The sequence below is a fragment of the Apaloderma vittatum genome, unplaced genomic scaffold, assembly GCF_000703405.1.
Source record: "Apaloderma vittatum isolate BGI_N311 unplaced genomic scaffold, ASM70340v1 scaffold6109, whole genome shotgun sequence".
NCBI classification, from domain to species: Eukaryota; Metazoa; Chordata; class Aves; order Trogoniformes; family Trogonidae; genus Apaloderma; species Apaloderma vittatum.
In genome coordinates, this window is record NW_009736868.1 from 95,670 (window position 1) to 111,803 (window position 16,134).

The following is a 16,134-nucleotide window of genomic DNA, read 5'->3' on the forward strand; positions in this document are numbered from 1 at the left end:
GGCAGGATCTCTGCTGTAGCTCTGAACATCTTGTATGGAGCTGTCAAAAGCTCAAGGTAACTTCCAGTTCATTTACCCAGCTGAAATGCTGATGCAGAGCAGAATCATTGTCCCACAGGTAAAGAGAACAGAAAGAGAGTTGGAAAACCTACACAGGAATGTAGAGAAAAAAGCTTCCTAATGACAGGAACAAGGTGAAAAAGGAAATCTTTGGAATCCCTGCAGCTTGCAAACAGCCACAGAGGCCATTGCTCACTGTTCTTGTAAGCTTTGGAGCCCTTTGCTCAGCTGGTCACATCCGTTACCTTCTGTACCCCCTCTTCTTCACATTCTTGCACAGAGCATTATGCAAAGCTTGACTTCAGAGGAAACAGAATTAACTTGTAGGAAATGGCCGTCTTGAAAACATAGCTATTTTGGTATCTTTTCACCTTTTTTGTTTATTTTTTTTTATATTTTGGGAAGATGATTTTTGTCCCCAAACACCTAATTGTGTGGTTTAGTCAGCTGGTTGTGAAGTCCTCACTGAAATTTGTGAGAGCTTGGAGAACACTGTGCAACACCTGAAGAATCAGTTAAATTCTGAATAAGTATATAAGTATACTATTTATATTTTAATATACTTTCTATTATAAACTTGGCTTCTCTGATTTTCATCATATAGAATCATTTTGTGATTGCTTTACTCGAGGTTTAGGCAAGCACCAATATTCAAATCTTCAGATATTTAAATATAAATATTTAAGTGTGTATCCTGTTATTGGTAACTCTTTTATAAATGGCTTATACAAATAATGGAATAGTATAAAAATACTGCATTGTAAGTTGTCCAAAAGCTGAGCAGTGTGCAAAGGACATAAGGATCTGAATAATCCAATTACTGCAGCATACTCTAAGTCATATATGGCAAAGTTGAATTCTCTTTCTAAAAAAGGAGAAGTTAAATTCTTTAAGGAGTAATGTTTCACAGTCTGGAAGTTTTGGACTGCTTAACTTGAACAGGGGAAAAGCAAAATGGAAGTTACACACAGTATTGTGATGAAAACGCTGACTCTGCCAGTGCAGGAACATCAGAGTATTTCATTTTAACTTTTCTTGCTGGACATACTTAACACCACTAAGGATGAAATTACTCTTTAATTTACAACTTATCTCTCTGCACTTTTTGTAGTGGTCAGAGTTCCCTGTTATAATTCTTCCCTAAGGCTATATCTTAAAGTTTCACTTCAGCTGCCATTTTAAATTAACTTTTAAGAGTGTGCAGAAAGGAAAACCTCTCTATTCCTCAGTGACTCTCAAAAAACACAAGTTCCAGCAGGATTATGCATTAGAGAGAACCTTGAACTGTTTTTCTTAAGGCCCCAGTGCTTACTCAGTCAGTGTTCTGTTCAACTCCGTTTATATTTTTTTCACAGTCATTAAAATCCCAGACACACGTGCTCGTATGTATTTCCATGCGTGGAAGCTTGTGAGGGTGTAAGGAGAAGAAAAGCGAAAAAGAAAGACATATTGTGTGAATTTCTACTTGATGTCAGTGTGCGTAAACTGCTGCTCACCTGGCATCTGAGCGCCCTTCTTTGTCTGTTGCTCCAGATTTGCAGTCATACACTAAGGCGGCCAGTGCAAAAGCAAAGCAGGCTTTGAAGTGTGAAAATCAAGCGTCTTAATCATTGTTCCCCTGTTACCAAAATATCTCTGATTTGCTTCCTTGGGTTATTGACTTTCCAGTCTAGTGATTGTGTTTCAACGTCTACGTTAAATGCTTAATTGCTATCGTTTTAACACGCACTAGGCACAATGTAGGTGAAAACTCAGCATGGATGGAGAAAAGGCAAAGCAAAGAGTGGTACCGTGGAAATGGAGGCAGGAAGAGAAAAGGAGAAAAGAAAATGAAGAAGTAAATAGGAAAGAACAGAGAAGTTCAGTGCAATTTACAATTTGGCGAGATAGTTAATGACTAACAAAATGAATTCCAGTTGCATAAAATGTATATTGGTGACTTTTTGTGCCAGCCTTTATATGACATCTTACAGTAGTTTCTGTTCTCTTTCAACTGAACTGTTCTTTACAAATTTGCAAGAACAAGTTCTTATTCTGTGGACCGATACATACACATGTATGCAAGATCTTTTGTTGGACTCTCTGCTTGATTTGTTTCTGTCTGCACACTTTATGCAATATCGAGAACCTGCAACCAAGGGATAGGGAAATGACTATATCATTTTTGTACGTGGTATACAGAACCTGTGAAATAGATATGTCTTTAAATGAACGTTCTTTATACGGGGAATTCTCTTCTGCAAAGCATCTGCATGGCATTTGTTAATTGTGTTACTTCCAGTGTCTTTTGCTTTTCATTGGGTTTGGGGTATTTTGGCTCTCCAGAAGTATTACTGCCTTTTCATAGCTAGATAGTAATCCTCTTATCCCCAAGAGGATCAGTAGACTGGGCCAGGCTGGACATGGGTTAATGCTGCCCTAGTTAGCATAAAGCTGAACGTTTCTTCTAAGACTTGCTTTGTGGCTGTTTTTCTGTGTCTAGCCATGAGTCCTCCTGGTTTCCTTGGCTCAGCCCGTCTTTGATAGTGATTTGTTGCTTGTTTTGGTGATCCCTCTGCAGAAAGAGAGAATGCTTCAAAGATTTGTCTTTGAAACTTTTTCAGTCCTTAGGAACAGAAAATCCTCTTATGACTGTTCCAAGTGCAATGGGAGTTAGGCTGATGGGGCCTGCAGATAGCAGTCTTGTGTGTTATAGTAACCCATACTATAAAAAAGTTGGAGAACTAAAAATCAGTCTGTGTTTGGGCAAAAAATACTTTGTTTATTTCTATTAGCTAACCCTTTTTTTAATTCACAAACTATTCTGAACTGAATTAGAAACCAGCAAGTTATCGCAGGATAACTATTTTGACTGAGTATTTTCTCATTCACTTAATTTTGATGGAATCTCCAAGAACAATTCCCTGCAATTAATCCTCTACTTCTATCAACATGTAGATAGAAAAGAAAAAAAATACAGCTAGAAAAGAGAACATAACTAATTCTATTCCAGTGTTCTTTATTTCAAATAACTCTGCTCTTGCACTTTGTGAAGGTGAATAGTTCCCTCTCCAACAAACGGTGCAGTCCCACACCAGGCCTCTTTCCTATTCATCAAACATCACCTTAATCCTGACTGAGGTAATTTTGAATTGAATTGCTTACTTACGTGTTTTCCTCTGTGTCACACAGTGTCTGATGAAGCAGGTCAGGACTCGTTTTCGGCAGTATGTCACTGATGCGATGCAACGAGTCTCAGTCCCAACCAGTGTTGTGGAATAGTTCACACTATCGGAGACTGACTGTGTCTGTGCATGAATCAAGGGACAATGTAGAACTTGTCCTCCTAAGAAAACAGTTTGCTTATTAAACTTTGTCTGATGAGAAAATGTGTTTTATGTTCACATGCTTATCAAAGTTTCTTAACCATTTCGTGAGCACAGAATTTGGGAGACAGTAGAAAGCCATAAGATTTGCATGAAACTAAACCAGAATCTATCTGAGAAAATAATTAGGCTTGGAGGAGAGGTTTTCCTTTGCAGGATGTTTCTGGAAAGGAAAGAAAAATAGAACTAATGGATAAGTAGAGTCTCATATTCCAGGCTCTTGTCTGTGATTGTCTAGAAATTGAATTAACCTCTCTCCTGTGCATATAATTTAAAATGTAACTTAGGAAAGGCTGAACAGAAGTTAGGACTCTGAAAGCCTAATAAGTAGAAATAGTAGCAGAGGTTGTCATGCCAGGAGAGGGGAGGACTTTTGACAAGTGAGGAGAGGAGGGGAAGAGGGGGAAGAGAATTGTTAATTTTGGCAGTCAAGCTGACAGAATAGATTTGTCTCCGAGTTGTAAAAGTAGGCCAAAGGGGTCTACTGAGTAAACAAATGGAAGTTTGTTTGTTCCTTCCAAAAATTATACTTTCTGTGTGCACAGTTTGGGCAAAACAGAAGATATAAAAAGGAAGTTATTAGTCTTTTGATTACAGAAGACAATCACATATGATTTTAATGCCACTATCAACATTTTTTTGCCTTCCGGAATAAAAGATCTGTTGTTCATAAACACAAAGGACTTGACCACAGTTCTTGGTATTATTAAGGGGAAATGTCTTAGGTGTAAATCTGTTAGGCTTCTTAACTCTGCATTCTGAGATAAGCATGACATTTCAAGTTTTACTATCTAATACTTTTAGAAGAAAGTTTTGTAAGCTTTTTCTTTTATTATTTCTTTTAATTACATGCAGTTCACTAATAGGAAAAAAGAACAATGAAATTGAGGCAGTCTATTTCTAAAGACTTGTCACTGATTGCTGTTGTGTGGTATTTGTCACCCTGTAGCATTCCATGCTCTTCCTAAATAGATAGGGACGGGTTGCAATGCCTTGGGATTACTCGTTTTTTGAGAGGAAGGGGAAAGTCATCTCATGGGAAGGAAGAAACTTTAATTCTGTAGTATTACTAGAATGTAACTTCAAATATTATCTCATAAACATAGAATCATCATAGAATCATAAAATGGTTTGGATTGGAAGTGACCTTGAAGACCATCTAGTTCCAACCCGCCTGCCATAGGCAGGGACACCTCCCTCTAGGCCAGGTTGCTCAAAGCCCCATCCAGCCTGGCCTTGAACACTTCCAGGGAGGAGGCTTGCACAGCTTCTCTGGGCAACCTGTTCCAGCGTCTCACCACCCTCACAGAAAATAGTATCTAATCTAAATCTACCCTCTTTCAGTTTGAAAACTTTGCCCCTTGACCCGTGACTACCCTTCCTGATAAAAAGCCCCTTCCCAGCTTTCCTGTAGGCCCCCTTCAAGCACTGGAAGGCAGCTGTAAGGTCTCCCTGGAGCCTTCTCTTCTCCAGGCTGAGCAGCCCCAACTCTCTCAGCCTGTCTGCACAGGGCAGGTGCTCCAACCCCTGACCATCGTTGTGGTCCTCCTCTGGACTTGCTCTAACAGGTCCATCTCCTTATTCTGGAGGCCCAAAACTGAAGAAAAAACACCAAATTATTTTTGGTGCCAGTTTTTAAGTCTTTTAAAATTAATTTTGAAAAATACCATCATCTATTAATTTGAATTGAGTCTCCATGAATATCTGTGGTTATATCTAAAAAATTAAAATCCTTACTACATTAGGAAACTCAAAGTGTCTCGAGGGAAGAGAATGAAAGATCACTTTTGAAGCTTGCTGTCAAGAATTACTCACTTTGTCTTTATCCACACCACAGCAAGATTTGAATTTTGAGATGATGGAAGAGTGAAGGGATGGCAGAGAGAGAATATGCAAAAGGACAGATTAGGATTACAGAGAGAGAGGAGGGCATGGAAGAGTGATAAAAATCAGAGTGAGTTTGTGGGACTGCAGCTCAGAGAGATTAGGCAAAATTTGCTTTCAAGACATAATAGTGAAAAATTTAAAAACAGAAGGCTGTTCTCTAATGATTTTCCTTTAGTGACTCACCCAACTACCATCTCTTCCAAAAATGCATAGCAGCCCCTTTAAAAACAGAATTATGTACTTCTTATACATGCTGGGCTGCTAGAGATATGGATAAATCAGGGAGCAGCCTAGGAGAATAGGATTTGCTGATATGAGAGAATTAAAAAGAAAAATTACGGAAGCTGGTACCTGCATGGACGCAGTGCAGGCTGAGAACACGGACTAGCTCTTCGGGAAGCCTGTGCTGGAAAACACATGGCTGACCCAACATAAGCAAAACAGATTGTGCTTTATCTAGTTATAAATTACCCCAGATAACTGTCTGTTTGACCTGTCCTTAAACCAGGCTCATTACTGGGACATACCTTTTTGGTAGTGGAACATGTATTATATACCTATATAAAAATTCAGGGCTAGGAAACCAATTTCTGTTCCTGATCTATGGCAGGAGTAAACCTATTTAAAGTTCAGCCATATGGAACCTGGGCCATGGGCTTTTATTAGGTTGACTGGGCATTACAAGCAGAGATCAAACATCCTGTGTGGAGAATCAGTGAGTATTAGGAAGAAGGAAGTAGCAAGTTAAATTAGACTGTGGTCAAAGTAAACCAGTGTATAAAATGTGCAGAAAGTATTAATTCTACCAAAAGAGGACAGGGAATAGCTTTAAATTATAGGTGGGTACCATTTTTTAGGGTGCAGAAATGTCTCACTGTCTTTTAAAAAAAATTTACTCCAGCAAGTTATTTCTTTGCAAATGTCATTAAACGCTTCAAAGTCCCATGTGCTGATTTCAGTAGCAATTTAGATTTTTGTAGTAGAGTGTAATGTCTTCTTGTGTGCAATGAACCTGATCCAATCTTTTATGTTCTTTTTTTTTCCTTTGTCTTTCTAAATGTGTGTGGGCTGCAGATGGTTCTGTGAAGGAAAAGAACTCCAGAATACCCCTGACATTCAGATCTGTTCTGGAAGTGGAGGACTTCATTCCTTAATTATAGCAGAAGCCTTTGAAGAAGATACTGGACGCTATACTTGTCTGGCTTCAAATTCTATTGGTTCAGATAGTACATCAGCTGAAATATTCATTGAAGGTAAGAGGTGAAATAATAAGATACTTGACACATACAGGAAAAGACCACTGAGCTGAAATTCACTTTCACTTCTGTATGTTAAGATTACATTTTCCTTTGGTGATGTTTTTATGGTGCTCCTCTGCTTACCTTTAATGTAACATATTTTGAACATCCCATTGTATTAATTCAGGCATTTCAAGGAATTTCTGAACTTCCTTTCAGTGCTGTTAAATGTGCCAGCCCCAAATGAGTCTTTTTCAGTCATGGGTAAATATATTACAATTCTTCATATTTGGTAGACCAACTTTAAAGTCAGGTTAGAAGTCAGTCATACTGGTTTTGTCTAGAATTGTCAACATATTTCTTGACTTCAAAATTAGTTGTAATGCAAGTATTGTATTCACTGAGAAAAGTTAATGACTTAGCCGTGAGTAAAATTATTAAATTATTTTTTTAGTGGAGGACTATTTTAAGCACGATTGCTGATTTTTATTTTAATTCATGCATCTTTCAAGCATTTTGGTTATATGTATTCTTTAACCAGTTTTATAACTCATTAAAATTAATTTACATGTTTAATTGAGAGCATAAAACAAATTTATAGAAGGAATATCTATATCAAATCTGAATAATGCCATACCAAAATAATTATGTAGCTTTTGATTAACAAAGAAATAAACTCTTCACTGTAAGATAGTTAAATCGCAACAGATGTGTATTTGTAGGGTTTCTTTAATTATGGTTTTTATTCTCATAACTTTGTTATCCCACATTGGGATATGACAGCAAAATCCTCAAGACTTTTCTGAATCTTTCATATTCTAGTAAGACTTTTCTTTACAGCAGTAAGCATGATTTCAGAAGAAGTCAAGTATAGTACAAATATAACACTGTGTGAATTTATAGTAACAGAAGCAACACTAAAGAAGAAACAACTAGGTAGAGAGATACGGTGAATAAAACAATTCATTTCTTGAAGTATGGCAAAGTCTTACTCTTGAAAGTACTATCTTGAAGTTTCATAACATGCGGCTTGTACAAGTCATCAGACTCCCTTCCATGATCTTTAAGGAAACCAGATTTTCACAGGAGCGTTTCTTTGTGCGTTCATGGTCTTGATAACACTGGTGCCACATACTTCTGTGCAGACCTACAGCTCTGCGTGTGTATGTGCAAATCCTCTCCAGAATAGTGCGTACTGCATAAGTGCCTAGAATAAAGGTTGTGTGAAGTATCAGTTGTTAGGAAAAATTAAGGAGAGGGGATAAATGTTTTCATGTTTTTGTCTTTAAGTGAGTTCAGGGTATTGCCAAACACATACATTATATCAAGACTTCCACTGGCAAGACTTACTGGTACATAAATTTTATGTGTATGTTAATATAAATAGTTTGAACTGTGGAGATCATGGATAGTAAGTTTAGTCTGAAAATGTCTGATTATGCTGAGTCGCTCTTACTTGAAGTTGAAGATATCTTGTCTGCGAATAAGCCATATGCTCACTTAAGCTTGAAGTTTTAACATTCAAGTAAATAAAATCATATGTTTCCAGTAGAGTAGTAGTAGTAGTGAGTTTTTTCTTTTCTGACCATGTTTGCTTCAATATGAAGCAAGACAGCTAAGAGCCTAGGGAAAACAGTTTGCACTTAAATTGACATGGTTATGATTTCTGTAGTTGTCTAAAGTACATAGTTAAAATCTCTCATCAGATAAGAAAAACTACATTGGTTTATGACAGACAGTTCTCAACTCTTGAAATGCAAAAGTAGCACAGCTTTTTTCTTTGGAATGCAAACATTGAATAGATCAGTAAAAGGATATGAGATTATTGAAAAAACTTTCTTTTCCAGGTGCCAGTTCCACAGATTCAGAGAGTGAAATTTTAATTTTCAAATCAAAATCTGGAGCTATGCCACAGTAAGTGTGCAAAGTAGAACCAATGCCATGCAAATGTTTTTAATAAGGGGCACTGGAAAATCTTTGGTAGTTTTAGATCTGAATAAATATTTGGAGTATATTTGTGTGTGTCTTGTCTTTTCTTCTTTTCTCATGTAATAGAAACGTGTAGTATTACAACTCTGGATTGTATTAATGTGCTTGTTCTGTCCAAGAAGTCTGTCTTGATCCTGAAAACACTTTTGATGATATCAATTTTTCATATTCCAGAGTAACTTAACCAAGTCTTCGTTTGTCATCACCCAGCCCTGTGCCTCTGACAAAACATGCAGAGGCCTACAATTAAATAAACAAAATATGTTTTAGTTTGTATCTTAAATCGCTACTTTTTATTGGGTGTGAAACTGTAAATTAGCCAAAGATTGTGTTTTACTCAAGCTTCCTCCAGTGTTGATGTTTTCAGCTGATAATGACAAGTTTAAAGATGTAGAAAATACAGGGTGGCTTGCTGGTTACAAACTAACATATTCTGATTTCAGATCTTATAAAGTGATTGTTATTTTGTTGGGTTTTTTCAGGGCCCAGAAGAAAACCACGTCTGTTTCCCTAACAATAGGTTCTTCTACACCAAAGGCTGGAGTCACCACAGCTGTAATTCAGCCTATTTCTGTGCCCAGTCAGCAGGTATTTTTTAGACATAATTTTTTTAATTAGTAAAAGTATTTTAAATTTTATTTCAAAATTTTTAAGTCTGGAACAACTCTGTCATTTTGAGGAATTATATTATTGAAATATAAATGTATTTTTTAATCACCATTCTTAATATATCTAGTGAATGGGGCATGAAACTAAATACACATACGGATTCTTACGTGCTGTATATCGACACAGCATGTGAGCAGCCGATAGATCTGATGATGATGAAAATTGCAGAGTATATCACTTAAGAGTGACTTGGTCCATTTCCAAAAGAATTAAATACAAATAAATGCCTGCAATATTTTTTAGCAAAAAATTTAAATTCTCTTGCTAAATTAAATATTGCTGTAATACTTTGGGCCTTTCAGAAAAAAATGAATTTTACAACCTAGAAGTTAAATGTAGAAAATCAATGTTTATTAGTTCATACTAAGTTTTATTGCGACTGTGGATGACTTAAGAGTTTGCATGTAAATCATAAAATACAAGTTAAATAAAAGTCTCTGTTAGACTGTGCATGGTAAATTCTTTTCCCTTCTTTTGGCTAACCTTGATAAGCTTTTAAGTATCTGGATTTATTTATTACTACATCAGTCAAGGGATGTAATAACAGGAGGGGCAAAAATGCTTCAGTGCAAAGGACTTACTTGAATTATACTAACAGGAGTCAAACTCTTAAAATACTTCAAGGCAAAGAGAGTTGAATACAAAATTCTCCTGGGAAGTAGAGAAGCCTCCAAAATGTGCATTTTGATTTCAGAAGTATAAAAGACACAAACTAATTGTGTTAAGAAGCATACTAGAAGGAGAACACCATTATAAGACCGTGCATTTGAGAGTTTGCATTTTTTGTGGATATATACAGGCTATTTTATTGAAACCAATACTCTTTCCATTTTATTCAGTTGTTGTATTGCTCTGCAGGTTCAAAGCCCTACTTCACACCTGCATCGTGTGGATGGAATGAAGTCTTCCTTTTCTGCACCCATTTTTACAAAGGTATTTTTTATCCATCATGGGTTTTGTATCATACTCCTATAGTCTAGCAGGAAATATCGAAATGATATACCCTAGTGCAGGAATGTTTGATTGTCTTAAAATTTTTACAGTTTTCATGATCCTTTTCAGTATGAATTACTTCCTAGGAAAACACTTTTCTACTCCAACAATGAAGTTCTTACATATTCTACCCTGCTGAAATCACTAGTGGAATTACGTGAATATTCTCTGTGTGTTTGTCTTATGCCCCTGACTGTCCTCCATTGAGAAATCTTTGTAAAATAAGACAAAGGCACCAGTTACACATTGTAGTCATGATAAAGCCTCATTCATAGTAATTTATCTGCTGTGAACAAATAACACAGGCTTTTTACTTTGTTTCAGAAAATCCATGAAGGTATGTTAATTTAAAAAGCAATTCAGATCTTCTCATTGGGATGTCTTGTAAAAATGTAAGGCATGGACTTGCTAGAAGTGATATTTTTTTTTTAATTATTAATTATCAAGTGATTATTTAAGTCAATATTTATCAAGTTCAACCTAAATGACTCTTTAGAGCTGGGAATTAGATAACATAAAAAAGAAGGAAAGCCTGTTTCTCTAAAATACATTTCATACTCAAACCACTGTTTCTGCAGCAGTAACTATTATTTAGTCACCATTTCTTGACTCTAAATGAAGAAAAGAAAGTATTTCTGGTTATTACATCAGAAAAACAACTGACTAAAAGCTAATATGGAAGAGGAGGTAGTTCTGCCTAGAGCTAAGGAAGAGTAATGGCTGTTCTCCACAACTGCCTAGCCTGGCTCCATCAGATCCCTTTCTCTTGTCAGAAAAGGTCTAATTCTATCCCTCATAATCCTGTGCTGATACTGCAAGTTTCACAGGAGAGTGATTAGCGGCAGTGCAAGGGGTTAGAGAATGTGGTTACTGCACAGTAGGGAGGCAGGTAACTTGCTGGTGTGAGGGTGGGGAATAGGAGAAAGCCAGTACTTATTGAGAAATTACCAGAACAATCCAAGCTCCACTGTTCTTTCCTGATCCTTATAGCTCTTGTCCCTGAACCCAGTATTAACTGGCTTAAGCCATTTGGGACATGCCAAACCAAAAGAACTTCAATTACAGAAGAAATTAACCAGATATGAACAACAACAAAAAATATTTATCCATCTTCCTGACACAAATTTCTTTCCTTACAAACTTCAGGGAACAACCTGAAGAGTTTTATGTTTCCATATAACAGAATTCTTATGTAATTGGTTAACTAGAGATCTGTGAATAGTAACTAGGAATAACTCTGATCTTAGACCTAACTTCAGGCTGCATCAAGACCTAAAACTAACTTAACAAACTTGGAAGAAAAATGAGACAGCAAGAAGAGTTAAAAAGATTGACTGATTTGCGATCTTAAAAAGGATAACAAAAGCAAAAATTATGGCTGTCTCCTGTCAATTCCACTACTTTAAGTTCTGTGCTTCTCCCTTCTCACCATAGCTTTTCAGCAAAGGTTTAGACTCTTCCTGAAATTTTTTAAATACATATACAAATTTATTACAGCCATAATACTGTCTCAGAAGCTATCCATACACAAGCTAATCATATTTATGTCATCTATTTTTGCCTAGCTGGTTATAAATGGCTCAGAGGAAAAGCAACTCCACATTCTGGAGGTTGACCTGAAGGCAGCACAGCTACTCACTTGAGACGAAGTCAATCAATGTGTAGCTAGTTGCCAGATTTTTCTTTCGCTCTGTGGAAGGATGAATAATGAAAGGTTGGACTGTGACTGTCTGCCTGTGATAGTCTGAGGAATTAAATACTTCTACACCTTTTCCATATTTGGTCATATCAAGAAAGTATCAGAAAATATGCCATTCAGTCATTTTTAACTATGTAGCTGATATATTAAATCTAATCAGAGTGAAAATACAGCTCATAGAAAATACTTATTGCAAAAAACATAACAACACAATAAAACAAAGCTGAAATACGAAGGGAACAAAAGACTAAGAATGCAAAATGCTCCTGGTTCATTTGAATTGTGATTGTTATATTTCAGGAGCTACAGAACTCCACAGCCTCGGAGGGACAAGTCGTGGTATTGGAATGCAGGGTCAGAGGCCTCCCTCCTGTTCATGTTAAGTGGTTTCGACAGGGTGTTGAAATTCAAGATTCTCCAGATTTCAGAATTCTCCAAAAAAGTAAGGCAATAATCTGAAGTTGCTACTTTTGATACGAAGTGGGGCAAGATCATGAAATTAGCCTGTCAGGATAGAGTTTTGGATAGAGTCCTCTCTTCCTCACGTTTCACTGATATGATGACTCGAAGTAATAACAAAACTGCTGTTACCAACAGACAGTTTGTGTCTTCCTTTTTTTATAATGAATTTGCACAGATTCTGTACTTGTCTACAGCATTTCAGAATAATATGTTCATTCGGTTTATTAATGTAATCTCTAATGCCATTTTTCTTGTCTCTTTCTCTTCCTTATGATGTGATATGCAGAGCCACGATCTGCAACTGAACCTGGTAAGAATCATATGAAAAAATAATCTCTTGATTCACTAGCTCTTTGAGCTTGTACTGAAGCCATAAATAGAAACGTGTTTCTGCTGAACATTGGTAATATGAGATCCCCTTAAAGACAATGTTTCTTTATCACACCTTCTGTATTCTACACTGTCCTTTACATCAATTCCTTTATTAGTTAAGCAGTAAATTCCATTTTGACCAGCCAGGAGAGTCTCACAGCTTAAACTCTGAATCAATCTCTATTCTCAGAAAATGAGCAATATGCATACTACTGAGGAAAAAGAACAAATCCCCCAAAATTCCATTACCCAAATTGTACTCATAAGAGTTTCATAACACCCAACCACTAAATGCTAGCTTTGCCAATCTAGCTTGGCAGATGTAAAGCGTGTGAAACTCAGGTAGAAGCTGATCCTCCAAACTAAGGGACATTGAATTTTTTTTCTAGCCTATTCACAAGATAAAAGTCCTAGATTTCAGCAAGCGAAAAATGTTCTTCCAGCTACAGATTTTCTCTGGCCACTTCGTTTTCCCACTATACCTTATTATATTTTGTGGTAGTTTCTTGAATAGTAAGTAGATGCTAAAGACTGAAACTGGTTGTTCTTAATGTTTCTAAGTCAAACAGCGCATAGAGGAGAAGACGGTGGTATGGTCTGAGCCTTGCTTTAAGAGGGTGGCTGGTTGTGCTTGAATATGCTTGAATTTAGAGGGGTTTAGTTATGGAGTAGAAAGCTAAAGCAGAAAAGTTTTCCGAGGCCTGAGTATTCCCAAAGAGTGTCTCTGAGCTGAAGGACCAGGGGAAGTTTCATGGGCAGTCTTTGACCACAGGGAGAATGAATTTAGCAGCTGAGTGATGTTTGTAAAGCAGCCGTGCAGCTGTGAGGATACGGACTAGGAAAAAGCAATGAAGGGTTAATCCTAGGAGAAATGCACCTTTCTTTTAGTTTTCAGGGAAAGAAGAGGAGGTGAAGAGGGGAGAAGCTTCTGCTATTCTTTGTCAGGTAATCGCTAATTTTCCTGCTGCTTCACAAAATTGTCATATACCTATTTTATTTCATGACCATCATGCATATACGCACGTGCATGCAAACACACGTGTATGCACACACATGGATGCGTGCTCTGTCATGACAGTCAGTATTATTAATTGTGGCATGCAGGATTGTCAGCTCTAGTAACAGCTGATGCCCAGAATACACGTGACTGATTGTTTTGTTTTATGGTAACTTGAAATGTGAGCCACGTGAAGGAAAGAATTGTGCTGGAAAACCAGATTAACGTCTAATGAGAGATTAAAACATGTGTAAGTGTTAACATTGGGTTATTGGTAGTTCATATTCGCAACACAAACTTTAAGGTTTAAAAATTGGAAGTTACAGTGCAAAACAGTTTGTAGAGAGTTTCATTATCATATCAAGCCTTTGGATATTAAAAGACATAAAGGAGAATAGATTCATGTTAAATTATGTTAAAATCTGTATCTTTCTTGGAGACATTCAAGATCAGACTTGATGGGGCTCTGAGCAACCTGATCTAGTTAAAGATGTCCCTGTTCACTGCAGGGGGGTTGGACTAGACGATCTTTAAAGCTTCTTTCCATCCCAAAACATTCTGTGATTTTGGTGTAGAATGCAGAGTTATCTAGTATAAAGGAGAAGTACTTGTTTGCTTGAGACAAAAGCTTCAAATTGCATTGTGTAAATAGTTCAGTAGAAAGGAAGTAATCTATTGTGTCACTTGATGGAAGATGTGTTTTCATGGACAACTAAGTAATTTTCAGTATTGTTAGTAGTAAGGTTCATTGCGAGCTTATCTGACAGATGTAACTGTGAAATAACTAAGAACATTCATGATAGCTCATAAAGCTAACAGTTTCCTTTCTTAACTAATGCCTGAAATAGAAGGTAGGTGGCAAGACAAAACAAGTAGGAAAGCATCTCAAAATACTATTTTGGTATCTGTGTTGCTGTGGTTTAATAGACATAACAGTAGTGAATGCCTGACAGCAGTCTGTCTTTTTTTTTTCCTTTCTTTCTTTTCCTTTCATGCTTGTAATTCTGTTGTAATACATATAACCGTTTTCACGCTACCCAAAACCTATGAAAGAATTTCAGTTTGGTAGTTTGTTCTACCTGGACTCACTGAGATAAGAACTATTCCCATTAAATAATGTGCTGCATCTTACTCTCTGCTAAAATTAATGACAGTACACTTACTGGCTTGTTTGTATAGTAATTGTCTCTGTGCATGCAAAGGGAATGTAAATAAAGTTTGGGCGAGATGTAAATATTTTCTTTTGGCATAAATGAGCAACATTTTCTGTATTAGTAGTATTACTGGTAGTAAGTACCACCAGTTTTTAGGATGTCATGGAGGATGTGAAAACTTCTACAACAGGAAGCTGAGTGGGGAGCAGAAATGTGATAGATATAGCACTAGTTTGTGATGCAGTTCATACTCTAAAGAAGCCAGAAAAAAACAATGCCTGCAGAGGAAATTTTTCATAAGCAAACATTCAACTGCTATTTAGTGCGAATTATGAATATGTGTGAAAGATTGATAGGGAAACCAACGTGCCTGTGCTAGATAAGTATTCAGAATTTTGAGAGATGGACAGGATTTCCAAAACTTTTTCCAAACCTATTATTTCCACAGAATTTTATGTAACATGTTGTAGTGTGACTTTAATTGCTGGTTTTCAACCAAAGTTCAACACTTAATAGTGCTCAAAAACATTGGTTAGCCTTTGCTAAGTGAGTAGTAATGATTTAAAAGAAAAATATTCCATGAACTCATGCAGGTAAGAAATTAAGAAGCAAGGGGGATTTTTTTGGCTACTTTTTTTGATACATTCTATCTACCCTAATGTGTTTTGCACTCCTTTTTCTGTCTAGACAGAAATCGATTTGCATCACAAATCTCTCCAGAATGCTTTGTGAATTAATAGCTAGTCAGATTACTTGAAGCCAACATCGCAGTTTGTCAAATTACCTGCTCTGTGCTTCTTTCTTGGACATTTTGACTTTATACTGATTGAATCCTTCAAAGAATAGGCTGCCTGAGAATGAAAAATCCCATGGAGTCACTTGCCAGCTGTTGATATTTTGACCATTACTCAGCTGTCTGGAGGCAGCCACAAACTGTATTGAATTACATTAAAACAATTGTCTAAAGGCATGTTAGAAGAAACCTATATGAAGTCATTTTCTTGAATTGCCAGGGAATTGCCACATATACATGCTTTTTTTCCCCTCAAGTACAATACTGTGCATGTTCACCAAAAACATCTCAAAAGATAGTCATCACTTCTCTTGGATAGTGCTTTCTTGTACCATGTTTGGCGACTGTGTTCCAGAGTTTCAGCTCTAGTAAGTAACTCCCTTAGAAATCCCCCCTATTTCTGCAGAACGTTTGAAACTGGAAATTTGTGGCAAATGTTATGGAAATCCTTACTGC

The 16,134-nt window shown here is 36.7% G+C and overlaps 1 protein-coding gene across 1 annotated transcript in view; it reads left to right on the top strand.

The window, feature by feature from the left end:
• The window catches only part of LOC104279739 (palladin-like), a 78,593-nt gene that overhangs the window by 57,403 nt on the left and 5,056 nt on the right, over positions 1-16,134 (top strand). The window contains exons 2-7 of the mRNA XM_009877120.1: positions 6,387-6,565; positions 8,398-8,464; positions 9,022-9,127; positions 10,067-10,141; positions 12,201-12,342; positions 12,649-12,672. Of these exons, the coding sequence (XP_009875422.1) occupies positions 6,387-6,565; positions 8,398-8,464; positions 9,022-9,127; positions 10,067-10,141; positions 12,201-12,342; positions 12,649-12,672 (593 nt within the window). The remainder of the gene's footprint in view (positions 1-6,386; positions 6,566-8,397; positions 8,465-9,021; positions 9,128-10,066; positions 10,142-12,200; positions 12,343-12,648; positions 12,673-16,134) is intronic.